Source organism: Natator depressus, chromosome 11 (assembly GCF_965152275.1).
Source record: "Natator depressus isolate rNatDep1 chromosome 11, rNatDep2.hap1, whole genome shotgun sequence".
In the NCBI taxonomy this organism is placed as follows: domain Eukaryota; kingdom Metazoa; phylum Chordata; order Testudines; family Cheloniidae; genus Natator; species Natator depressus.
Genome location: NC_134244.1, coordinates 81,197,127 through 81,223,102, shown reverse-complemented (window position 1 = coordinate 81,223,102; position 25,976 = coordinate 81,197,127). Strand labels below are relative to the sequence as shown.

The window sequence follows — 25,976 nt, the reverse complement described above, 5'->3', positions numbered from 1 at the left end:
TCACCACTATTTCTGATCATGCAGAAAATTCGCACCTGCTTTTGGCTGGTACCGTTTAGTCAGTGAAAAATTCTGGCAAGCTCAAGATCATGCATGAGAGAAAGAATCTGAAGGCTCGTTCCATTCCTGAAACCATTTCTCTTCTAGAACTAATTCTTGACTACAGTTTGCTGCTTACCCAGTATTTTCATCCGTGCTCCCCTGAAGTATGGAGCCCTGGCATTTCCTGCCGGCTTGCAGCTTTCAGTCGGTGTCAAAAATGCACAAAGCCACGGAACGGGTATGGAAATCCCACGGCCGCAACTGATATGTGGAGTAAAGAGCTCCAGAATAGGCATCTCAATTTCTAGGTCCCTGTTGTGGCTGCCAATAGTTCAGCTGGTAGTGAGTGCCATGTAATTGCAATACAGTATTCCCTTTTACTCACCCTGCTCTATGATCGGTTGCCTCTTGACAGCTGTCCAGCCGGCAGCGTGTCTGACTCTTCACTGTGCAAAGCATGATTTGTACAAAGCTTTGAGGAAGCTTTAACGAAACCTGCAGTTCATAAAGTGCACAACTGTAGTAAAATACATGGTTTAGTTTTTATTTTCTCCAGCATGAGTAGATTAGTTTATATGAATAAATGGGGACCACTTTCAACCCAAGAAAGGGTGGGGGGAGGGATAGCTCAGTGGTTTGGGCATTGGCCTGCTAAACCCAGGCTTGTGAGTTCAATCCTTAAGGGAGCCATTTAGGGATCTGGGGCAAAAATTGGGGATTGGTCCTGCTTTGAGCAGGGGGTGGGACTGGATGAGGTCCCTTCCAACCCTTATATTCTATGAAGAAGCACTGGATATTTTAAGAAGTCCTACCGAAGAAAAAAATGGACTCTGTGACATGATGTACCTCAAAATAGCACCCTGTAACCCCCATATTCATTATACATAAATGGTTGTGATATTTCATAAAAAGCATGCCATGTAAGGTATCGTATGAGAAGTCATGATCTACTGAAACTCATTGGTCTGCCCCATTATGCATATCATTAATGTGTATGCAGTTATGAGTTTTTGCTGTATGGTTGGTACTGAAACACGTTGTAAGTTCGAGAATCTCTACTGCCAGGTGGGTGTTAATCAGCCACTAATCAACTTTATGGCTCAGTTGCACAAGCCTGCACAGTGGGGGTTTACTCGTTCATGGCTGATCTGGGATATGTCTGGGCAAGTGTCTTCTAGGCACATGGACAGGGGTCGGCACCACCATGTTGCATGATGGACACTTGACAAAATCACTGGACTTAGTGACAGACATTGGAGGGTGGTTATGTCATTCAGTCATTCAACCCGCAAAACAGCACACAATTTTCCACACTGAAAAACCCCAGTAACCTAGCTAGCTAGCTAATAATAACAATAATAATCATAAATTCAACTCACTTTAGCGGTTTTGAATGTACCTCACCACCAAGCTACACTGAAGTCCTTTGTTCAGGGGGGTGGGGGGGTTGCAAATGGGGGGGGCCGCAGGCTCTGGGAGGGAGTTTGGATCTAGGACCAGGAGGAGGCTCCCTGCCCTCAGCAACTTATAGTCTAACAACCAGATTCCAGTATTGTCTAACTCAAGTGCTTAAAACACCAAATATTACAAGGCTTGTGATAAAACCATGAGAGTTGGCAACACACATTTTGATACGCTTCCCGAAGCTGAACAGACACTTACTCCACTAGCAGTCCATTGACAAAGTGCCTGCCGCAACACATGCTTTCAACCTCCCTTCTCCAAAACAGACAGGGGCAGGGGGGGTGGGGTGCGGGGGAGGGGGCGTGGTGCTGGATGGGGTGGGGGAGCACTCACCTCCAGCAGCTCCCCACAAGCAGCAACCCGTGCCATGCCTGCTTTTGCTGGCGGAGGCGTGGCCAGGCAACTCTGTGAAGGTCATGAACACTGCCTCCATCTGCAGGTGCCGCCTCCCGCAGCTCCCATTGGCCACAGTTCCCGGCGGCCTAGCCAATGGGCTGGGAGCTATGGAGTCAGTGCTTGGGGAGCGGGGACAGAGACAGCGTGCAGAGCCGTCTGGCTATGCCTCCGCCACTCCCACCAGGTACAGCAGCAGGGACGGGGTCAGGGAGCTGCTTGAGCTGCCAGAGATGAGTGCCCCCCATCCGGCACCCCAAGCCTCCTCAAACCCCCACCCCAAGTTTCCTCCCGGACTCAAACTCCCTCCCAGAACCCGGCTGTGCCATGCAGCCGCTCCCACCTCAGCTCCCTCCTGCCCTGAGCCCACAGACCTAAACATTTTTATGGTGGACACCTGTCTCAGTGTACAGACACACTGCCGACCCATGCACATGGACTGAGAATATAAATTGAGGGACAGTGGCATTGTGTCTTAGTCTTGCTCCCCCCCCCCGCCCCCCGGAATCAACAGGAACACTGAGAACACAACAACTTCACCTACGGAGACTGGTCTAGGTGAAAGAAGGAAACCTGTGCATTATGAACTGTAACATCCAGAGGGGTGAGGAAAATTGCTGCTGTAAATACTGCCTAGTGTAATAAGGTTTAAGATTTAGATTTGCATTTATCTTCTACTTTCTTTGGTAACGATCTCCAACCTTTTTATGCCTATCACTTATAATCACTTAAAATCTCTCTTTCTGTAGTTAATAAATCTGTTTTATATTTTACTTAAAACCATGTATTTTGCTTGAAGAGCTTGGGAAACCTCAGCTTACAAAGGTTTACAAATGTTTTTGCATATCCTCTCCACATCGAGGAAGGGACGGACCACAAAATAAAATTACACCAGGGCAGGACGGTACAGCTGTGATGTGCAAAGCTGGGGGGTAATTGGCTGGTGCCTTTCTCTGTGTGATTTGTGAGTGGCTTTGGGGTATTCATGCAATCTAGCTGGGTGTGAGGCTCCACATGCTGTTGTGCTGAGTAACAGCGTATGGAGGTGTTTGCTGGTTGTCACTAGCAAAGCATTGTGAGAGACAGCCCAGGCTGGAGAGTTAAGGGGGCACAGTGATACCCTATTTCCAGGTTGCACCCCAGGGATCCCGTCACAGACTCTCCCAGCCCCTAAACCCCAAAATGGAAAGCTGTTCCTGTACAACGACGAAAGGCAAAAGGATAGAAAAGATGACTGGAGTTATGATCAATACAAATGGATCCACAAAGAAGGTATCTTTCGCCAAAGGCGGATCCTCTGGTAAGGAAGACATGTTTTTGAAGACTGATTGGTACAGATGAAGTTATGTTTCACAGATATGGATATTAAGTTCCTGATGAATGTGTGGACAAGCTGATTGTTCATTCTTTGGGACAAGATGAAATACCTGAGCTATGTGTGCCCCGTGGAAATATGAGAAAATATCCCTTGAGAGCTCATATTCATACTGTGCCATCCGTATTCTCAGAAGCCATGGAGTGGAAACATTTAGGCCTGTCTAAAATGTACCAGTGAAAAACTGCATAATCTGATGCTTCACCTGCCCATAAGAGAGTGACACTAGGCAGCTAAAAAATAAACTAATGTATGTGTAACCCCTTCTGCCATGTGCAGTCAGCAGCAACCAGGCCAGTTCAATATCTAGAGGTTCCCTTTCAACAACAGAACACAGAACTGGCTCAAGCCCCCATCCAGTAACTGGGAAAATTACACACTATCTCTGGGCACCTCTTAGAGGCAATCCTTCCCCTCTCACAAGCACAGAGTCTCAGTGTAGAAAAGAAACTTTTACTGAAAGGAGGGAAGTCACTTGACATTAATTAGGGAAAATGCTGCAAACAGGATTCATACTCATGAAATTGTGAGCAGGATGCTGACCCCAGAGTCCATGGGGCAGAGTCTTCTGCCTCAGGTTCTTGAGTTCTACAACCAAAAGTTCCTTTACCATGCCCCCCTCTACTCCCTCATCACACCCTGCTCACAGTGGTTGTCCTTGGTCAGTGAGGACCCAGAGTGAAGAAGTGCATCTGTGTGAGGTCACCTCCCACCTGGGGGTGTGGGGAGAAGGCACCTTGCTTGCGCTGCCCTCTGAGCACTTGCTCTGGCTGGCCGCCCCGCCAGTCGCCGTTTCACTCCACTGGCCACTCTACCAGCTGCTGCACTGCACACTGTCACCCTCTGCTGCCACTTGCTTCTCTACTGTGACCTCTGCAAGTCAGCCTCTTGAAGTTCCCCCCACCGCCAGCTATTAGTGACTTTCAGCTCTCAGTGATTATCAGCTCTTGAGGGGGGGAACTTCACCGCTGAGCAGGCTGGGCAGAAATGCTGTCCCACAACCAGTGATTTCAGCTTTAGTGAGCACTTAACAAAATGGAGCCCTACTTAGCTCTATCTTTGAACCGTGGGGAGAGGCAGGTTAAACCATGCCTGGGGCTCTGAAACAGAGCCAACACCTTCTGGCAGGGACACCTGTCCCCACCCCCTCTTATTTTCACAGGGGTCCAGCCTTCGAGCCTCTGGCTTAGCAAGTTCATTTCAGTTGAGGGTGCCCCCCTCAATCCAGACAGGCTAAGCAAAGATGCTGACTTTACTTCCCCCACCCCCGGGTGCTCCACCTTCTCTCTGCACTGAGGGCCCATCTCCTAGGGCCCTGCCTTCACTCCGCCTGTTCCCGTCCCCACAAGGCCCCCACTGGCTGCTCATTGGTCTCCACCCTCCCCCAAGCTGCCGATGGCAGTGCCACCTATCAGCTGTTTGGCATTGCCCCCAGTTAGCTGCTGGGAGGGGGGAGCTTGAGCTAGCTTGGCCCCTGTCCCCGGCCGCTGAGCCTGGGAAGGAAACGGGCCGCTGCTGCCTCCCAGCCAGGCTCTCTCAGGCAGAAGCGGCTCCGTCCTCGTTCCCACCCAGCTTGCAGGGAGAGTGGCCAAATGTGCGGTGGGAAGGCACTGTGAGAGAAGGAAAGAGAGCAAACTCCCTTCTCCTGAGGTAATGTCAGGCAGGAAGAGAGCTGTGGCCCGAGGCTGCATGCAGGGCGGGGCGGAGGGTGGTACTGTGCAGGGGAGACACATGGGATGGTCACGTGTCCTCCTCCCCTTTAGATTGTGCCCCGCCCCGTCTAGGGAGGCACTAGCTGTCTATGCAGGGGACCTATCTCAGGCTTTTGCTCCGCAGCCATTACATTTCTGTGTGGAGTATTTCCAGGCCGCAAAGCTCCCTGCCTTTCCTGTGTTATTCCCAGCTCAGACAGTCTGCCCCAGGACACCTGCTTGCTGTCTCTTCAGAGTGTCACCACACAGCTCCTGCTATACAACCCTATTTTAGTCTTCACGTAAAAGAACTCCTGAGAAAACATATTGAAAACAATGAACGAGCCTTCATGCATGCTCATAAGCTTACCAGAGTACACCTGAACCCTTGTGGAGGGGAAGGCAAGACCCAAAGATCGAGCTCAGAGGCCAGCAGAGCTGCAAGAGCAAAGACATGGATGTACCTGCATTCCCGCTTCTAAGGCTGGATGGGCTGGGACATCAGTGAAAGGGCTGAACATGGGGGAATGAGTGATTCCTGCTGAGGCAAACAACTCGCCCAGTCTGGGATACTTAGCCTCTCCCCCTCCCAGAGCTCAAGAACCAATGAAATTCCCAGGCTGCTCAGGAAAATGGGATTTGCCAGAAAAGTTTTATTTGCATCTTATTTGGGGATAAAAAACACATAATTAAGTAATACTGAGAAAATAATTCAATGAGCCATAAAGACTCCACAGACATCCGAATTTCCAGAAATTTCAGACCTCTCCTCATCCCCACCATGCAGAAACAGGGAGAAAATGCCTCCCAGGGCAGCAATTTCCAGAATAATCCCAGTGTGCAACAATGTGAACTGAGCCCCTGGCTGAAAACAGGGACCAGGAAACCCAGCTGAACCCTTTGGCTCGGTAAAAGTCCCCCTGGGACATAGAGCCCCGGGAAGGAATGGGAGAAGGTCAGAGAATAATGCAATACTGTAATAATAATGTCAAGCTCCCAGTGTCTCCATCTTCCTGAGACACACTGCACACACATTAACAGTGGTGCCACTTGGCTCCCTAGGGCATTGGGCAACTGTTTATTATCCCCCCGTTCCTCCGATCGCTATAGATACAGAGAGAGGAGGAGAGGAAATGGCCGGCACTAGTCTATGTGGAGTTTCATGTGGAATATTAAGGAAGTCTTGGTCTTGTACCTTTCCTCACAAACAGAACACTGATAGGGGCACTCTCCCGTGTGCCTTCTCCGATGGACATTGAAACCAGATTTTTGTCTGAAGCTTTTCCCGCAGTCGGGGCAGATATAGGGTCTCTCTCCTGTGTGGATTCTCCGATGGTCAGTAAGGTGATGACTCTGAGTGAAGCTTTGTCCACAGTCGGGGCAGCTATAGGGTTTCTCTCCCGTGTGGACTCTCAGGTGTATAATCAGGTCTGAGGTACAAGCAAAGCTTTCTCCACACTCTGGGCATCCATAGGGTCTCTCGCCCGTGTGAATCCTTTGATGTCTAGTTACATGTGCACTCTGAGTGAAGGTTTGTCCACAGTCAGGGCATTTATGGCATTTCTCTCCTGTGTGGATTCTCTGATGTACAATAAGGCCTGATCTCTGACTGAAGCATTTCCCACAGTCAGGGCACTTATGGGGTCTCTCTCCTGTGTGGGTTCGCTGATGTCTAATAAGGTTTGATTGGTCATTGAATTGTTTCCCACACTCAGGGCAGTTATAGGGGGTCTCTCCCGTGTGAGATCTCTGATGTCTAATAAGGTGTGATCCAGAACTGAAGCATTTCCTGCACTCAGCACATTCAAACCGCTTCTCCTTAGTGCAGGTTCTCGCCTGGATCGTGGCCACAGTGGGATCTTCCAAACGTCCCCCTCGGTGAGTGGATTCATCCAATGTCTTCCCTGGGGGGTTTCCCTGCTGCTTCTCTGGCCTGCACTGAGTTTCTCTGGCCTGCCCAGGACTCTGTGAATCATCCCCTTCACACCTTCCAAGCAATGTGCCCTTTGGTTCCATTCGCTCAGGACCTGTGGGACAAGGATTCTCTTCATTGCTCTCACTCACAGTCTCCTCATCTGCTGGGACAGAGAGAGAATCCGGACAGGAGTCAGTCCCTGTGCCGGGGGAACGTGAAGGTCAGAAAAGGAGAACAGGAAAGTGGGGAAACAAACCAAAATAATTGCTGGGAACACTGACAAATCAGGAGTTGAATCCCGCCCCCTCCCACCCAAAACCTTTCCATGAAGAAAGAGAGAAGGGGAAAATCAGCGACCTACATGTACTGTATTTGATGTTTTCAAAATGTTGCGCATGTCTATTCCACTTCATGTCTATTCCAACTTATGGGTGTGAATGCTGAATGCACTGTAATTGGAGAGTTTCTGTAGTGGTACCCACTGGGGTGGCACATGCGCCATACATGCCCTCATGCATCCAGGCAAGGACATGAAGGACAGAGCTCCCCCTGCACCATCTCAGTTCATTTGCACCATAGAATCATAGAATATCAGGGTTGGAAGGGACCTCAGGAGGTCATCTAGTCCAACCCTCTGCTCAAAGCAGGACCAATCCCTAATTTTTGCCCCAGATCCCTAAATGGCCTCCTCAAGGATTGAACTCACAAGCCTGGGTTTAGCAGGCCAATGCTCAAACCACTGAGCTATCCCTCCCACCAGCATCCTGTCGTAATGGACTCTGAAGGAGAAGGGAGCAGGGCTGGTGCTGGAATAGATACGTGCAAGATGCCCTGGAAAACAACCAATACAGGTATGTATTTTTTTTCTTTGAGTGATTCTGTGTGCCTAGTCCACTTCAGGTGACTCCCAAACAGTGTTCTATGGAGAAGGGTTTGAAGTCTAGCTGCTCTGTAATTGCTTTTCAGAATTTCCAAAGCTAGCGCAGTCTCTGGAAGTGGCTGAAGGGGCACCGTGCTTGGGAACAGTGTGAATTGAAGACCAGGTTGCTGTCCTGCAGTTATCTGGGATTGAAATATCCTGTAGGAAAGCTGCCGAGGCTCTCACACAAGGTGCTGTCAGCTTGGAAGGAGGTTTTAACTTTGCAAGATCATAACTTGTAGTGAATGAGAGGTGATCCTCCCAGAAATTCACCGTATGGGAACCTCCTGTCCTCTCATTCTCTCCACACAGGAAAAAAAGAATTGTGGCAAAGACTGAAACTGTTTTGTCCTGTCCCGATAAAATGCAAGGGCCAGCAGACATCCAGCAAATGATGTTTCTCCTCAACCTTACGTGAACGTGGTTTGGGGGAAAAGGGAGGGAAAAAGATGGTTTGATTAAGATGGAAATCGGTAACCGCCTTTGATGAAGAACTGTGGATGAAGCCTTAAAGCAACTTTATTCTTATAAAAAGAGTTTACCAAGGGGTGGGGGAAGTGATATGAAATTCATGCTTGTGGTTTCCAAACCCTTCTAGTAGAAGTAACTGCCACTGGAAAGGTGATAAATCAGGCAGGCCACTGGTCTGGTATTAAACCAGATAGTCCTGCTTTTCTAGAGCACTTCCCCACCCGGTACTCAGACAAAACTGGTTTTGTCCCGTATCAGACAGGAGATGCCATACTGAAGAGCGCATCGCTTTACCCCTGACAGTGTGTCCTTGCATGCTGGTGAGTGTGGGGTGGCGTGTTCTTAAAAATTCCACCCCCTACGTGCAGTGAGCTCACACACACCATGCATGAGAAGTCACACTGGTGGGGTGGGGGTCATGTCAGCAAGAACAGGCTCATGACATTCTGGGAAGTACCAGAATGTCCTGTTTTCCGGGAGTGCATGAGTGGCCACTCATGATTTTGTGGGTGTTGGTCCTGCTTTGAGCAGGGGGTTGGACTTGATGACCTCCTGAGGTCTCTTCCAATCCTGATATTCTATGATTCTAAGTACTGAAGAGGACAAAAGCCATAGGCTCAAAGGGAGATCCTGGGGAGGAGACAATACTAATCTCTAATCTCAGGGTTGTTGGCACCGTAACTTGAGAAAAAAGACTAGTTATTTCTTTCACAAATCTTATTGGCAGAGTGTGTCTTCACAGCACAATTAGCCTGAGTTATAAGGTGAGTCTTACCCCTTACTCAACTGCCGCCCACACAAAACTCTCTTAAAAAACAGTCTGGAGAAGCCAGCCCAGAGGTTGGAGGGATGCTGCATAGGCTCTACTACAGCTATTGCATGCACTCATATGACACGGGGTTCATCTGCAACATCACTGAGATCTATGTCTAGATCTACCGTTGTGCTATCTCCACTGAATGCTCTATTTTGTCACCAAAAAATGTAATGGAGAGAATCTAGATCTCCCTCTCTAGAACAAGAAGTATAGGGTTCTTCTTCTGAATCTGATAATGAATATGGGCAGTCGGTGGCCATCGGTGGTGTGATACTAGGAGGACTCAGAGTACAGCCTCTGGATCTGTGCCTCTTGGCGGTAGGTTTTAATGTTGGTACTGATGGCTTGAGTCATATAGGAACAATCTGTGTAGAAGAAACCGGTACTGGAGGCTTAGAAGATGCCGAGAATGCCATGGCTGATGGTATTGGTCCTACAGATGTTCTAGCCAGTGATGAGGGCATCTCCAACTGTAATAAAGGCTGTCCCTATGAGTAGTCAGAGTTGGACCTTGTTGCACCAAAGGGGAATCCTGCACCCACAGACAGAGCAAATCTCATGACATTGCATGAGCATCAGGTGTCGTGGATCACAATAATGTTTCTGGCAGTACTGAAGTTGATGCCTTTATCACATTGTCAGAGCCATTCTCAAGGAAACATGCTCTGGTCCTGGAGTCAATGGCTGGATTTCCTGCTCTGATTGACTGTCAACACTGGGCAGCAGCTAATCTCTACCTGCTCTCTAACCTTGTTACCTGAGAGTTCCCATGGGGACTCTGCTGAGGCTTTTCAGCTCCCAGGGTCCAGTTCTGAAGAAGAAAAGCTCTTTGATTTATAAGTGAAGTCATGCTGTGAGACTGACTTACAGCTCTTACAGGATATGGTGGGATAAGGGGAACAAAGATCCATAGGAAAACTCCTGGCCTAGGACAAAGTACTGGACTCCAGATGACTGAGGTCTGAGAAGAGATGTACAGCACACTCCACCTTATGACCCTATATTTTTGTGTTCTTTTCTTGAAAGATCTACAAATAGAGCATTTGTCTCTAATGTGCCCCTCACTGAGTGTGAGGGTTTTTCAGTGGATTAGACACCCTGCAAGTGAGACAGTGCTGAACTCTAGGAGACTCTGACATAACCAAGCCCCTAGGTACCAGGTAATAGAGCCGCAGAGAAAAACAAGAAAAAACAACTTTATAAAATAAGAAAGAACCAAATCTCCAGTGGGAAAAACAGGGGTGCACAATAAGCTACTAGAACTATTTACAGAAAAAAGTCTCCTCGGAAGAAAGAAGGAAACCCGTGAACAACAGCCGATGGAGAGCTCTGACCACCAGTCACTGCAGCTGAGAAGGAGCTTTCTGGGTGCTGGGTGTCTCCACCTTTTATTCCTTTGCCTGGATACATGAAGACATGCATGGCAAACTGACAGGAACCACCAGGGAAAACTCTTTGGCTATAGGTCACTCAGCTCTCACACACCTGGAAGGAGAACAGCCAATTTTGCCTCCACATCCCATCTGAACACTCAGGGGCAAGGGAGCTACTGTCAAGAGTCCATCAGAGTGAGTGGAAAGCCATGAATTACGTCTGCCAGCAGGACACGACACATGCTAGGCACAGTCCTGACCTGGGGGCATTGAGTTAGAACCAGAGGAGCTCAGGGGGCCTGCGTGGGAATCCCAGCACTGTAAGTCAATGACGGACGGTTTCCACATGCGTTTAACCAATTTCTCACCTCTGGGGATGTTTCTCAGGATCTCTCTAGCCTGGGACCCCTGGACATTGGGGACCCATGGCTCTTCCCCTCGGTCCAGCTGGGAGATCACGCTGGGCTTGGGAATTGGAAAACCTGCTCCGGGAAAAGAAATGAAGTGAGAGCTGAGTTTTACCGTTGTTCTCAGACAGCTGTTTCCAGGTATGCTGGGTGGGTGGGTGCCCTTGTATAAACCAAAGGGATGGGAAGTGTTCCTGGAGAGCCTTTGGGGAGGGCAGAAAAAGGGATTCTGGGATCTCCACTCACTGGGGGATTTTATGACTCTGGTACAGCATCACTGTGCAAACTCTTTACACCTTCCTAACCCTACTGAGCCTGGGACTATGGGACTGATTCCCCTGAAATCTAAGGGATCAGGGAAGAACCCTGGGGAGAAGCCAACCTGGGCACGTCAAAGATGCCCAGTTTCTAACACCAAGGGGACAGGAATCCTTACCCAGCGAAGTCACATTCCTGTAATTCTCCTGCATGACGTCCCTGTAGAGGGCTCTCTGACCTGGGTCCAGCAAGGCCCATTCCCCCTGGGTGAAATACACAGCAACTTCCTCGAAGGTCACCGGCATCTGTATCAATAACAAGCATCCCCCACTTACAACCTGCTGTCCCAGCCACAGCCCCCTCCTCCCCCCAGCTCAGTCGCAGAAAGAGCTGGGAACGTTCACAGAGAGCAGGAACAGTCCTTGGGGATGATGGGGAGGGGGGTAATTTCTGAAAGATTAGCTTAAAAACATGCTGTTACAGGGGTGAAACCATGACTCCAGTAATTTTATCGTGGGTATCACAATATTTATCTGCGAATTGACATGTGTGGTCTCAGCATTCCTGGCAGTGAAATCGCACATGTTCAACATGGCTGGCCTCTGCCATTGCTTTTTGTGATAGAGGAGAGCCTGATGCCAAGATGCCCTTACTCAAGATGGCCGCCATTTCCCCACCATTTGACATGTGGAAGAGAGGCTTCGCCTAGCGAAGGTGGCCACCAGCTACCATTGTTTTCACGGAGGCTGAAGCCAGGCTCTCCTGGGGGGACGTGGCTGGGGCTCTGGGGTTGGCAGACTGAGTACAGAGCTAGAGGCGGGAAGAGGAAGAAACAAGTGGACGGCGTGTGTGTGGGGGGTGAGCTGGCAGACTGGGAAGGTCACAGGGGACATGTGTGTGGCGGGGCGGGATGCAGAGGAGGGCACATATTTGGGGTTGCAAACTGAGGAGGGATGAGGGGGACAACAGGGAGTCCGTTGGCAGCGGAAGGAGGATTTGTGAAAAATAGAATGAAAAGGGATGTGTGTGGGGAGGAGCTTAACCAAGAAGAGTGCAGGGTCATTGGGGTGGGGGCAGGCTGAGGGGGTGCAGATGGATGCGTGTTGGGGTAGGTGTGACCAAGTGGAAATTTTCTTTAATATTTTCTGCGATTCCTATGTGCATGTCTCAGTTTTTCTCTCTACCTTGCATAGCTACCCAGTGGGTGCAGGAGGGTTAACACCTCTTCTGGAGCAGCACAGATAATATGCAGGGGGCCAGGAGTGTGGGGGGTGTGGTTATCTTGCCGTCTGGGGTGAAATGACTGGGCCATTAAAGGGCTTGCTGGAAACCAACCCCCAGATCAATGGAGAATCCGAAAAGACAGCGGGAGCCCCAGTGGCTGGGACACACCCCTGGCAACCGACGACCCAGAGGAAGGAGATTCCCCCCCAACCTCCCCCATGGCTGGGCTGGGAAGATGAGCTGAGGCCCCAATTGGAGAACAAAGGGGAAAGGTGCCAGGTGGCAGGGTTAGGTGCTGCGTTCTGGAGAGATATGGAGCTCTCGCTTTGGACTGACAGAGTCTGTCTACACAGCAAAGAGAAACCCGCTGCTGGCCTGTCCCAGCTGACTTGGGCTCATGAGGCGTTGGCTGAGGGGCTGTTTCATTGCTGTGTAGACTTCCAGGATTGGGCTGGAGCCCCAGCTCTGGGACCCTCCCACCTCACAGGGTCCTACAGCCTGGGCTCCAGCCCAGATGTCTACACAGCAATGGAACAGCCCCACAGCCTAAGCCCCACAGCCCGAGTCAGCTTGCACAGGCCAGCTGCAGGTGTCTAGTTGCTATGTAGACACACCCAAAGAGACACAGCCGGTAATGGAATCCATCACAGCTTGGCTGGCTGATTGCACTGGCCTGGCCAGGACGGGCTATGGCTAAACCTTAACCATAGCTTCTGTCTGCTAATCTCAGGGCTTCCCCATGCTGGCTCCCGGCTCAATAGTAAACCCTGCTCTGTTTGGAAAGGGCTGCCAGATGTCACTGCAAATCCTGGCTGAGATAAACTGGTCCTTGCAGAGCGGGCAGGTCTCTGCCCAGGACCCTGGCTCAGTGGGACTCGCTGGGCAGAGCTCACGGCATGAAGCAGCAAGGCTGGAGCCCAGACCCTCGTTCTTGGTGGCGGTGAGGCCGTTACAGAAGAGTGGGACCACTTGGGGGTCTGGCCAACTAAAGGGGATCCTCCAAGGAGCTTTTTAAAAGTTGGGGGGGTAGCATGGATCTTGTGGATCTGCAACAGCCACTAGGAGGCAGACCAAGTTGTGTGCAGGGCGGTGAAGGCAGGAGGTAGGCCAAAGATCGGACAGGAAGTGTGAGCGTGGGCAGGAGGCAGATGAAGGAGGTCACAGGGGGATGTGTTTGGGAAGGGGGAGGAGCAGACCGAGGGCTGGACAGGAGGATGCATGGGGGGTAAGTGGGAGGTGGGGAGGCAGACTGACCCTTAAGGGCACACAGGGATTCATGTGTTGTGGGGAACTGGCAGGAGGTAGCTGGAAGAGGCCCCAGGAGGAGGGGAGGATAAGCAGCAGAAGATGGGATACGGGAGGCAGAATGAAGAGGATGCAGGGGGGTTACTTGTGGCGGGGAGGTGGGTAACAAGCTGAGGAAGGTGCTGCAGGTATGGAGGTTCAGGGCATAGGCAGCAGACTCGTTACCTAGATTTAAATAGATTTTGGGTGCCCCTAGGTAATGACCTGCCTGTTGCTCTCTTAATCTGTCCTCCCCAAGGTATAAATTCCCAGGGTTGTTAAGGAAAATACTAAATGACACAATATAACCTTCAGATAAAATAATTGACACAGGCAGTATTCTTTCCTAAACAACAGTGTCCTTTTATTAAAGTAACAATGCCTCCTACAATCTAATCTAGAAATAGGAATCAAACAAATCCCTTACTGCAAATTACAAAGCATTGAAACTGCAACAGCATACAGTTTAAATGATTCTAGGAGAAGCACTCTGCTAGAAATGGCCAGTTTGTAACAAATTGCTGACAGCATTTCTTAAATTGCTTTCAAGTTTGCATAGTTAGCTGGCAATCGGTAACACAAATGTATGCATTCTTATAAACTCAAAGACACAAATCCTATATACTATCCTTCACTATGTCTATTCTCTACTATAATTAAAAGAATAGCAGGCTTACTTTATAAGTCCATTGGTATCCCTTTAAATCGCTGTTATAAATGCTTCGGTATTTTTCTTTAATCGCTATTGCTTTTCAGGTTTCAGAGTAACAGCCGTGTTAGTCTGTATTCGTAAAAAGAAAAAAGAAAAGGAGTACTTGTGGCACCTTAGAGACTAACCAGTTTATTTGAGCATGAGCTTTCGTGAGCTACAGCTCACTTCATCGGATGCATAGCATATCGTGGAAACTGCAGAAGACATTATATACACACAGAGACCATGAAACAAAACTTCCTCCCACCCCACTGTCCTGCTGGTAACAGCTTATCTAAAGTGATCATCAAGGAGGGCCATTTCCAGCACAAATCCAGGTTTTCTCACCCTTCCCCCCCTTCCCCCCCCCCCCAGACACACATACAAACTCACTCTCCTGCTGGTAATAGCCCATCCCTCTTTGAAACCTCTCTTTATAATGCGCATGATAATCAAGGTGGGTCATTTCCAGCACTAATCCAGGTTTTCTCACCCCCCCCCCCCACACACCCCCCTCCAAAAACCACACACACAAACTCACTCTCCTGCTGGCAATAGCTCATCTTACAATGTGCACAGCAATAATCCAAGTTTAAACAGAACATCTTGGGGGGGGGTTTGTAGGAAAAAAACAAGGGGAGATAGGCTACCTTGCATAATGACTTAGCCACTCCCAGTCTCTATTCAAGCCCAAATTAATAGTATCCAATTTGCAAATGAATTCCAATTCAGCAGTTTCTCGCTGGAGTCTGCATTTGAAGTTTTTTTGCTTTAAGATAGCGATCCTCATGTCTGTGATTGCGTGACCAGAGAGATTGAAGTGTTCTCCGACTGGTTTATGAATGTTATAATTCTTAACATCTGATTTGTGTCCATTTATTCTTTTACGTAAAGACTGTCCAGTTTGACCAATGTACATGGCAGAGGGGCATTGCTGGCACATGATGGCATATATCACATTGGTGGATGTGCAGGTGAACGAGCCTCTGATAGTGTGGCTGATGTTGTTAGGCCCTGTGATGGTGTTCCCTGAATAGATATGTGGGCACAGTTGGCAACGGGCTTTGTTGCAAGGATAGGTTCCTGGGTTAGTGGTTCTGTTGTGTGGTATGTGGTTGTTGGTGAGTATTCGCTTCAGGTTGGGGGGCTGTCTGTAGGCAAGGACTGGCCTTTCTCCCAAGATTTGTGAGAGTGTTGGGTCATCCTTCAGGATAGGTTGTAGATCCTTAATAATGCGTTGGAGGGGTTTTAGTTGGGGGCTGAAGGTGACGGCTAGTGGCGTTCTGTTATTTTCTTTGTTAGGCCTGTCCTGTAGTAGGTGACTTCTGGGAACTCTTCTGGCTCTATCAATCTGTTTCTTCACTTCTGCAGGTGGGTATTGTAGTTGTAAGAATGCTTGATAGAGATCTTGTAGGTGTTTGTCTCTGTCTGAGGGGTTGGAGCAAATGCGGTTGTATCGCAGAGCTTGGCTGTAGACGATGGATCGTGTGGTGTGGTCAGGGTGAAAGCTGGAGGCATGTAGGTAGGAATAGCGGTCAGTAGGTTTCCGGTATAGAGTGGTGTTGATGTGACCATCGTTTATTAGCACTGTAGTGTCCAGGAAGTGGATCTCTTGTGTGGACTGGACCAGGCTGAGGTTGATGGTGGGATGGAAATTGTTGAAATCATGGTGGAATTCCTCAAGGGCTTCTTTTCCATGGGTCCAGATGATGAAGATGTCATCAATATAGCGCAAGTAAAGTAGGGGCATTAGGGGACGAGAGCTGAGGAAGCGTTGTTCTAAATCAGCCATAAAAATGTTGGCATACTGTGGGGCCATGCGGGTACCCATAGCAGTGCCGCTGATCTGAAGGTATACATTGTCCCCAAATGTAAAATAGTTATGGGTAAGGACAAAGTCACAAAGTTCAGCCACCAGGTTAGCCGTGACATTATCGGGGATAGTGTTCTTGATGGCTTGTAGTCCATCTTTGTGTGGAATGTTGGTGTAGAGGGCTTCTACATCCATAGTGGCCAGGATGGTGTTATCAGGAAGATCACCAATGGATTGTAGTTTCCTCAGGAAGTCAGTGGTGTCTCGAAGGTAGCTGGGAGTGCTGGTAGCGTAGGGCCTGAGGAGTGAGTCTACATAGCCGGACAATCCTGCTGTCAGGGTGCCAATGCCTGAGATGATGGGGCGCCCAGGATTTCCAGGTTTATGGATCTTGGGTAGTAGATAGAATATCCCAGGTCGGGGTTCCAGGGGTGTGTCTGTGCGGATTTGATCTTGTGCTTTTTCAGGAAGTTTCTTGAGCAAATGCTGTAGATGCTTTTGGTAACTCTCAGTGGGATCAGAGGGTAATGGCTTGTAGAAAGTGGTGTTGGAGAGCTGCCGAGCAGCCTCTTGTTCATATTCCGACCTATTCATGATGACAACAGCACCTCCTTTGTCAGCCTTTTTGATTATGATGTCAGAGTTGTTTCTGAGGCTGTGGATGGCATTGTGTTCTGCACGGCTGAGGTTATGGGGCAAGTGATGCTGCTTTTCCACAATTTCAGCCCGTGCACGTCGGCGGAAGCACTCTATGTAGAAGTCCAGTCTGCTGTTTCGACCTTTTCAGTTTGCTTTTCAGTTCCTGGTCAGTCAATTTTGCTCCACTCTGTTTTTCTTTCTCTCTCTCTGAAGCACCTTTTTTAATATGTTTCCTGTAGCTCTTCTCCGGCTTCCCTGCCTGTCCCACTTTTCCTGATCGACTCTCTCTTTCTTTTCTAATCCAAACCCTTCTGCATGCTGGCTCTCATCTAGTATACCTTTCTAGTCTTGGAAGCAATTACTTCATTTGCAGATGCTCAGTATTCACCACTACCTCAGAGGTAAAAGAAAGAGGAGTACTTGTGGCACCTTAGAGACTAAAATTTATTTGGGCACAAGCTTTCATGGGCTAAAACCCACTTCATCAGATGCATGCAGTAGAAAATACTGTAGGAAGATATATATGTTCAGAGAACAAGAAAAGATGGGGGTTGCCATACCAAGTCTAGCAAGACTAATCAATTAAGGTGGGCTATTAACAGCAGGAGAAAAAAAAACTTTTGTAGTGATAATCAGGATGGCCCATTTCAAACAGTTGACAAGAAGGTGTCAATAACAGTAGGGGAAAAATTAGCATGGGGAAATAGTTTTTAGTTTGTGTAATGACCCATCCACTCCCAGTCTTTATTCAAGCCTAATTTAATGGTATCCAGTTTGCAAATTAATTCCAGTTCTGCAGTTTCTCGTTGGAGTCTGGTTTTGAAGTTTTTTTGTTGAAGAATTGCGACTTTTAGGTCTGTAATTGAGTGTCCAGGGAGACTGAAGTGTTCTCCTACTGGTTTTTGAATGTTATAATTTTTGATGTCTGATTTGTGTCCATTTATTCTTTTGTGTAGAGACTGTCTGGTTTGGCCAATGTACATGGCCCCTCTGCCATGACCAGTAAATGGTCTCCCCGACTTCTGCATGTCCTGCTCCCTCCCCTTTCCACTGCACAGTTAGGCAAAGGCCCTGCCTCCACAACCCCTTGACAGTCCCCTACCTGAGCTGGCTTCATGGAATCCATTTCCCATCCCCTGGGACAAGGTGACAATCTGGAGTGAATCTGGAGCGAAACCTGGTTGTTACTCTGCAGCCTGTCAGGGTGAAAAGGGCATTGAAGGGGTTTCAGAACGGGCTTCAGTTCACTCCCTGATTCCACTGCCCAGGCCCTACACACTTGGGGCTGTCTACACTGGCAAGTTACTGCGCTGAAACTTTCTCGCTCAAGGGTGTGACAAATCACCCCCGAGCGCAGCAAGTTTCAGCGCAGTAACTTGCCAGTGTAGACAGGCTCCTAGTGCTGGAAGCTACGCCCCTCGTGGAGGTGGTTTTCCTACAGCACTGGCGCCACGACCACATTATAGCATTAAAACGCTGCCGCTGTCAGTGTAGACAAAGCCAGACACTTAGACTCTTCACGCTGGGAAAACCCTCACTCTTTTCAATTGCACTGATGACCGGGATCATCCTGTGAACTTGCTCCCACCATCATTTTCCAGGCATTCCCCTCCTGCCCATCCCCCAGGTGAATGTGCAGATGGCGTCTGTGGCACAAAAGCAGCTTTGTGCACACGGAAACCTCGCAGGGGATTGCCACATTTTGGGGGGCCATGAATGTCTATTTTGCCTCCGATTTCCTGGTTTCTGTGGGAAGCCCCTAAACCAACACTCCCACCCTGCCCCTCGGGGCAGTCAATAGGTGGACCACGGACCACATCTGGACCCACCAGAAGCTTTTGAATGGATGGCAAAATCTTTCTATTTCCTTATTATTGTCGTTATTGTTATTGCGGTGTGAAAAATGTTTGGGGTCTGGCAGGATCTGTGGAGAAGAGGGGGCGGGGCAGGGTCTGTGGGAGGCAGTCTGTCCCCATGGGGGCGGGGTCTGTGGGGGAAAGGGGGTGGGGCAGGGTCTGTGGGAGGCAGTCTCCCCCCATGGGGGCGGGGTCTGTGGGGGAGTCTCCTCAGGCGGGGGGCGGGGCAGGGTCTGTGTGAGGTGGGGCAGGGTGTGAGGGAGGGCAGGGGGCAGGGTCTGTGTGAGGTGATCTCTTCCCCATGGGGGGGGCAGGGGGCGGGCTCTGTGGGGGAGAGTGGGCGGGGCAGGGTCTGTGGGAGGCAGTCTCTCCCCATGGGGGCAGGGTCTGTGGGGGAGTCTCCTCAGGAGGGGGGGCGGGGCAGGGTATGTGGGAGGGAGTCTCTCCCTGTGGGAGGGGCAGGGGGCGGGGGTCTGTGGGGAACAGGGGCGGGGCAGGGTCTCTGTGAGGTGGTCTCTTCCCCATGGGTGGGGAGAGGGGGCGGGGCAGGGTCTGTGTGAGGCAGTCTCTCCCTGCGGGAGGGGCAGGGGGCAGGGTCTGTGGGAGAGGGGGCGGGGCAGGGTCTGCAGGAGGCAGTCTCTCCCCATGGGGGCGGGGTCTGTGGGGGAGTCTCCTCAGGCGGGGGGCGGGGCAGGGTCTGTGTGAGGCGGTCTCTCCTCGTGGGAGGGGCAGGGGGCGGGGTCTGTGGGGGAGAGGGGGCGGGGCAGGGTCTGTGGGAGGGAGTCTCTCCCTGTGGGAGGGGCAGGGGGCGGGCTCTGTGGGGAGTCTCCTCGGGCGGGGGGCGGGGCGGGGTCTGTGAGGGAGGCTCTCAGGCAGGGGAGTGGGAGGTGGGGGGAAGGGCCGCACTCACCGGTCCGCAACGGCCCCGCGCCGCGCGCCGCCAGGCCGAGCCCCGCCCTCCAGCCCGTTCGCCGCCTGACCCAGGCTTGACAAGCGGAGCGCCGAGCTGCTCGGCCCGCCGGCCGACGTCTCTGGCTGCCGCTTGCAGCCCTGAAGGCTCTGTCTCAGCCCACGCTGCGCCCCCTAGTGGCGAACACGCCCGCTGCAGGGCTGGGGGCGGGGGGCGCAGACACGAAGCCACTGGATGCCTCCCCCCGCTCAGCTCCCACCTGCGCGGGGCGGGCTCTGGGGGGGGGTTCATGGTTCAGGCGGAGGAAATGCAGCCAAAGGGCTTGGAGAGGGGCAGGATCGGGCTCCAGCGGGGCCTCCCCCCCCCCGTGCGCAGACAATGGGCAAGGCAGGGGCGCCCTCTCGGTGGGGGAGCAACTTTAACCGGGATCCCTTTTATCCCCCCCTCCCCCGCACAGCATGCATACAAGTCTGCTGAGTTACTTTGCAAAAGAAGGAGGACGTTTCCATGGCAGCTCCGCTCTGCGCTCCCGGGGCGCCAGCCTCCAGGAGTCAAGGTTCATCTTTAATTAAAGATCGTGTGGTGTGATGGACCCCCAGGAATACACCCATCCCAAGCTGGCCGCCCTAGCAGAGGCAGAACCAGTGAAGGGACTGAGGGCAGAAGTTTAGGGACTCATTACCGGCTCGTTTCCCAGTGTGGACTTTTAAAGGGGTTTGGGTTCCCAGGTCGGCATCCAGTTTTCAGCTGGAACTCCTGGTCAAAAAGTGACCCTGGCAGCTCCGGCCTTTAGTTGGCGGCACAGCAGGGCTAAGGCAGGCTCTCTGCCTGTGTTGGGCATTACCCCTCCAGCTCCTACGTGCAGGGACAGCCAGGGGGCTCGGCATGCTGCCCCTGCCCAAGCGTCGGTTCTGCAGCTCCTATTGGCTGGGAACAGTGGCCAATGGGTGGTGCCTGTGGACTGGGCACCGTGCAGAGTCACCTGGCCACACATCCGCCTGGGAGCTGGAGGGGTGACATGCGTCTGCTTCCGGGAGTTGCTTGAGGTAAGCACCTCTGGGAGCCTGCACCCCTCACCACCTCCCACGCCCCATCCCCCTGCCCCAGCGCCTAGCCCCCTCCCACACTTCGAACCCCTCAGCCCCAGCCCGGAGCCCCCTCTTCCACCCCAAATCCCTCATCCCCAGACCCACACCACAGTCCGCACTCCCAGCCGGAGCCTTCACCTCCTCCCGCAACTCAACCCCAAGTCCTGCCCAGCACGGTGCAAATGAGCGAGTGAGTTCAATCACTCTGGAAAGTCCTGCTCGGGGCGACTGGTCCCTGGAAAGGTCTGCCATTGCAACCACATGCCATGTTTTCTCAAAAGCTCAAAATAGGAGAAGACAGGGACTACTTCTAGCCTCCATCAGCATCTATTATGAGCCTATGTAGTTTCTTAAAAACAGCTAGTGGCCTACCCAGCATCTCTGCTCTCACCCTACACATACCGTCTCAACACGCCAGAAATGTAATTATCCCATGACAGGTGGTTGCATCCTTGCCTCAGGTAAGAAAATTAGGGAGGAAGCCAATGTGTTAAAGGTCATGGCTTGTCTTAGTTTCTTTTCACCTATGGACATAGGACTGGAAGGGACCTTCTGGGTGACAGAGTTCAGTCTGTGCTATCGCAAAGAACCCCATATATAATCTCGTTCACAAACTTTTCACAATCCCTCCTTGAATAGGTTGTTTCCCCTGGCTCCCCCCCACCCCATCCGATTCCAGTTGGGAGGCTGTTCCAGAACCTCACTCCTTTGATGGTTAGAATTGAAACCTCCTCCTTATTTCCAGCTTCAGTGTATTTATTGCCAGTTTATACCCTATACCCCTAGAAGGAAAGACCTGCATTGCCATCTTATCTTTATCAGTTCCCTCTAGAACAAAACAATGAATGTTTGTGCTAAGCCAGAATTCTCATTTCCCCATGGTACAGGGAAGAATTGGACCAGCTTAGCTAGCTACAGGGGGACCCGGTGTATTTCTTTTCAATTGGAGGTAGAGGTAGAGTAGGACAGGAAAGATAAAGAAGAGTCATAGTCACAGCAGATCACCTGCCTAGCCCTTATCACCAGCCTGAGTTCTGGAGGCATTGTGGCAGAGACGGCAATTAAGAAGGGGAAGGAGGAGGTAGCGGCTGCTTGGGTTTTATTAGGGAGCATTTCCCATCCATGCACAAGGGGCAGCGTGGCAGGCAGAACAGAGGTGTTTACAGGTGATGCTGCGTCATAGGCTAAAATCCAGACGCATTACCCTGATCACACTTCAATCTCTGGCTGAGACAAAACACCATCCAATGTCCATTGATGTCCTTAGAAAGGGCAGCAGCCTCTAGACTGTGCCCTCAGTTATTGGAGAGTTGCGGGGGGACACAGTCTAAGGGAAGTCCCTACAGACCAGACCCAGAAGAATGGGTAGATCTTCCCCTTGAAGGAGGTAGTGAAGGCATGGATGGGGGCCATGGTGTCTGCATCATAGAAGCACACAACCCCACCTTCATACTCCAAATACACTCTGATCATGCTGGGGCTCTGGGGCGGGTCCAGCGGGCTCCAATCTGCAGTGACTTCCCGGTACTGGCCCATGGAGAGCTGGATGGCCCAGGTTCCTTGCTCGGGACTGAAATTGAACCATCCTTTCCTGCTGGCGGACTCCTTAGTGACACCCAGAGCCCAGCCCCCTGTGTCGGCCACCTCCATGTCCCAATAATGCGTCCCTGATATGTAGCCATCAGAGCCCAGCACGCAGGAGTAAACGTCGAATCTCCCCGGGTCATTGGCCAGAGCCAGCCTTGTGTTTGTGGCTGTCACACTTCTCCAGTCCTTGGAAAGGGTCAGACTGGGGTGAGCTGTGTCTGGGTCCAGAATGACATCCTCTGTGGAGAGAGACAACCCAGCAGGGGAGATCCTAGGCTTACAGATAGAAGCAGCAACGCCTATTGCAGTAGCTCAAACAAGAGCTCATCCATTCCCCTTTCCCAGGCTCTGGAAACTAACTACAGCAGGGAGGACCCTGGGCAGAGATTCTCATAGAACATAAAAACATTTACAATTAGGGCTGTTGATTACTCGCAGTTAACTAACGCGATTAACTAAAAAAAAATTTTTTTAATCACATTTAATTAATTGTGATTAATCACAGTTTTAATCGCACTGTTAAACAATAGAATACCAGTTGAAATTTATTTAATATTTTGGATGTTCTTTTATCTACATTTTCAATTATATTGATTACAATTACAGCAAAGAATACAAAGTGTACAGTGCTCACTTTATATTATTATTTATTACAAATATTTGCTCTGTAAAAATGATAAAAGAAATAGTATTTTCCAATTCACTTCATAAAAGTACGGTAGTGCAGTCTCTTTATCATGAAAATGCAACTTACAAATGTAGGTTTTTTTGTTACATAACTGCACTCCAAAACAAAACAATGTAAAACTTTAGCGCCTATAAGTCCACTCAGTCCTACTGCTTGTTCAGTTAATCGCTAAGACAAACAAGTTTATTTCCTGTGTCATGGGCACAAAGCAGTAGAGGGTGGGGTGGGGTGGGGAAGGGGTGGCTATACTGTGTAATGGGCACAGGGCAGCAGAGGGTCGGGTGGGGAAGGGGCGGCTATACAGTATCATGGGCACAGGGCAGCAGAGGGTCGGGTGGGGTGGGGGAAGGGGTGGCTATACTGTGTCATGGGCACAGGGCAGAAGAGGGTGGGGTGGGGTGGGGAAGGGATGGCTATACTGTGTCATGGGCACAGGGCAGCAGAGGGTGGAGTGGGGAAGGGGAAGGGGTGGCTATACAGTATCATGGGCACAGGGCAACAGAGGGTCGGGTGGGGAAGGGGAAGGGGTGGCTATACTGTGTCATGGGCACAGGGCAGCAGAAGGTGGGGTGGGGTGGGGTGGGGGTGGGGAAGGGGAAGGGGCGGCTATACAGTATCATGGGCACAGGGCAGCAGAGGGTGGGGTGGGGAAGGGGCGGCTATACTGTGTCATGGGCACAGGGCAGCAGAGGGTGGGGTGGGGAAGGGGAAGGGGTGGCTATACAGTATCATGGGCACAGGGCAACAGAGGGTGAGGTGGGGAAGGGGAAGGGGCGGCTATACAGTATCATGGGCACAGGGCAGCAGAGGGTGGGGTGGGGAAGGGGAAGGGGTGGCTATACAGTATCATGGGCACAGGGCAACAGAGGGTGAGGTGGGGAAGGGGAAGGGGCGGCTATACAGTATCATGGGCACAGGGCAGCAGAGGGTGGGGTGGGGAAGGGGAAGGGGTGGCTATACAGTATCATGGGCTCAGGGCAGCAGAGGGTCGGGTGGGGAAGGGGAAGGGGTGGCTATACAGTATCATGGGCACAGGGCAACAGAGGGTGGGGTGGGGAAGGGGCGGATATACTGTGTCATGGGCACAGGGCAGCAGAGGGTGGGGTGGGGAAGGGGTGGCTATACAGTATCATGGGCTCAGGGCAGCAGAAGGTGGGGTGAGGAAGGGGAAGGGGCGGCTATACTGTGTCATGGGCACAGGGCAGCAGAGGGTGGGGTGGGGAAGGGGAAGGGGTGGCTATACAGTATCATGGGCTCAGGGCAGCAGAAGGTGGGGTGAGGAAGGGGAAGGGGCGGCTATACTGTGTCATGGGCACAGGGCAGCAGAGGGTGGGGTGGGGAAGGGGAAGGGGCGGCTATACAGTATCATGGGCTCAGGGCAGCAGAGGGTCAGGTGGGGAAGGGGAAGGGGCGGCTATACAGTATCATGGGCTCAGGGCAGCAGAGGGGAGTGGGGATTGTCCGTCTCCCTGCAGAGGATGGGAGAATGGGGTATCTCGATGGTGTGGCTAGCTGGTGCGTAGGGCCCCGTGAAGTTGCACCGGGGCCTGCAGGGGTCTGTTTCTTTGATACCCTGGGAACCATGCAGTAGTTACCTTTTTCTCTGTAGACCTTCATCTTGGGGTAACCCTGCAAGGAATCGGAGCCCAGGAGGACAGCTAGGATGTGGGCAGCCAAAGGGGGATATGGGATCTGCAGTGACCAACCAGCCTCCGGCTCAGGAGCTAAAGCAGCTGTCCGGAGTGGATCCTTGGAGAAGAATCTCTGCTGCTGTGGAACGAACCTGCCAGACATAACTTCCAGTTTCTGTGCCGCCATCCCACAGGGACTGTCCTTTCTATGGGACTTGTCGGTATATCTTTGAGCCACCCCACCCCCATTGCCAGACTATCCCACCTCCCTTAGCCAACATTAAATTATCCGCACAACCCCCCTATAAGGGCATGGGACCACTACACCCATTTTATGGAGGAAAAACTGAGGCATAGACAGACTAAATGTGATCACACAGGAGACCTGACCCCAGCTCCCCCTGCTTTAATCTGCTTGACCCCACTCCCTTCCACAAACCAGGAATGGACCCCAGGAGTCCTGGCTCCCAGCCCCCCTGCTCTGACCCACTTGACCCCACTCCCCTTCCAGAGATAGACCCCAGGAGTCCTGGATCCCAGGCCCGCACTAGACCTCACTACTCCCCTCTCCAAACCAGGGATGGACCCCAGGAGTCCTGCTTCCCAGCCTAGTGTCCTATCCGCTGACCCACCCGGTCCACCCATACGAATTGCCCATTATGAGGGACTCGCCTCATGCCTTCCTACCTGCTCAGGCCCAGCTGCTGCCTGACCCCTCCTGGCCCACACAGATCCTTTGGGGGCTGCTTATCCAATCCCCAGGTGTTCCCAGCCCCTGAAGCGCCTGCCGAGATGAGACTGGGTGCCTGGCCTTGACCTCAGCAGCGCTGGGCAGTTGGAATTTGGTTCGGGGCTGGGGGCCAGGCAATCTCCCACCCTGCTGGGTCAGTCCTCTTCCCTCCGAGGGGGCTGCCAGCAGCCTGGAAAACAACTCAAAGTGCGACGCGACAAGGAGGGTGGACTTTTGTCCCAGTCACAGGTCACCTCTGATCACGCTTGGGACGTGGCAACCCTGGGTGCAGGAGACAGCTAATCCCCTGCGCTGAGATAGCTGCGGCTTGTGCCTCTGCGCGTGGAGGCAGCAGTAACAGACAGGACTCCTGGGTTCTCTCCCCGACCCTGGGAGGGGAGTGGGGGCTGGTGGTTAGAGCAGGGGGGCTGGGAGCCAGGACGCCTGGGTTCTCTCCCTGACTCTAGGAAGGGAGTGGGGGCTGGTGGGTTAGAGGGAGCGGGACTAGGAGCCAGGACACCTGGGTTCTCTCCCCAGCCCTGGGAGAGGAGTGGGGGCTGGTGGTTAGAGCAGGGGGGCTGGGAGCCAGGACTCCTGGGTTCTCTCCCTGACTCTAGGAAGGGAGTGGGGGCTGGTGGTTAGAGCAGGGGGGGCTGGGAGCCAGGACACCTGGGTTCTCTCCCTGGCTCTGGGAGGGGAGTGGGGGCTGG

At 51.7% G+C, this 25,976-nt stretch overlaps 1 protein-coding gene and 1 long non-coding RNA gene across 4 annotated transcripts; both read right to left on the bottom strand.

The window, feature by feature from the left end:
* Window positions 1-5,611: 5,611 nt before the first annotated feature.
* On the bottom strand, window positions 5,612-19,610 carry LOC141996278 (uncharacterized). Of its 3 annotated transcripts, none has more exons than XM_074968264.1 (6): window positions 19,543-19,610; window positions 17,879-17,972; window positions 14,311-14,414; window positions 11,304-11,430; window positions 10,829-10,942; window positions 5,612-7,079 (listed from the first exon to the last, which is right to left on the bottom strand). In XM_074968264.1, the coding sequence occupies exons 4-6, from the start codon at window positions 11,428-11,430 to the stop codon at window positions 6,109-6,111; spliced, it is 1,212 nt and encodes a 403-aa protein (XP_074824365.1). In that variant the 5' UTR covers window positions 14,311-14,414; window positions 17,879-17,972; window positions 19,543-19,610; the 3' UTR covers window positions 5,612-6,108. The 3 variants fall into 3 exon arrangements, with proteins under 3 accessions (XP_074824365.1, XP_074824366.1, XP_074824367.1); XM_074968265.1 differs by having other exon boundaries at window positions 5,612-7,043; XM_074968266.1 differs by having other exon boundaries at window positions 5,612-7,040.
* A 1,919-nt stretch (window positions 19,611-21,529) lies between these two features.
* Window positions 21,530-25,516, bottom strand: LOC141996283 (uncharacterized). Its single transcript, XR_012641516.1, has 3 exons — window positions 25,224-25,516; window positions 24,501-24,688; window positions 21,530-22,456 (listed from the first exon to the last, which is right to left on the bottom strand). It is a non-coding gene; the product is annotated as an uncharacterized LOC141996283 (long non-coding RNA).
* Between the last annotated feature and the right edge of the window lie 460 nt (window positions 25,517-25,976).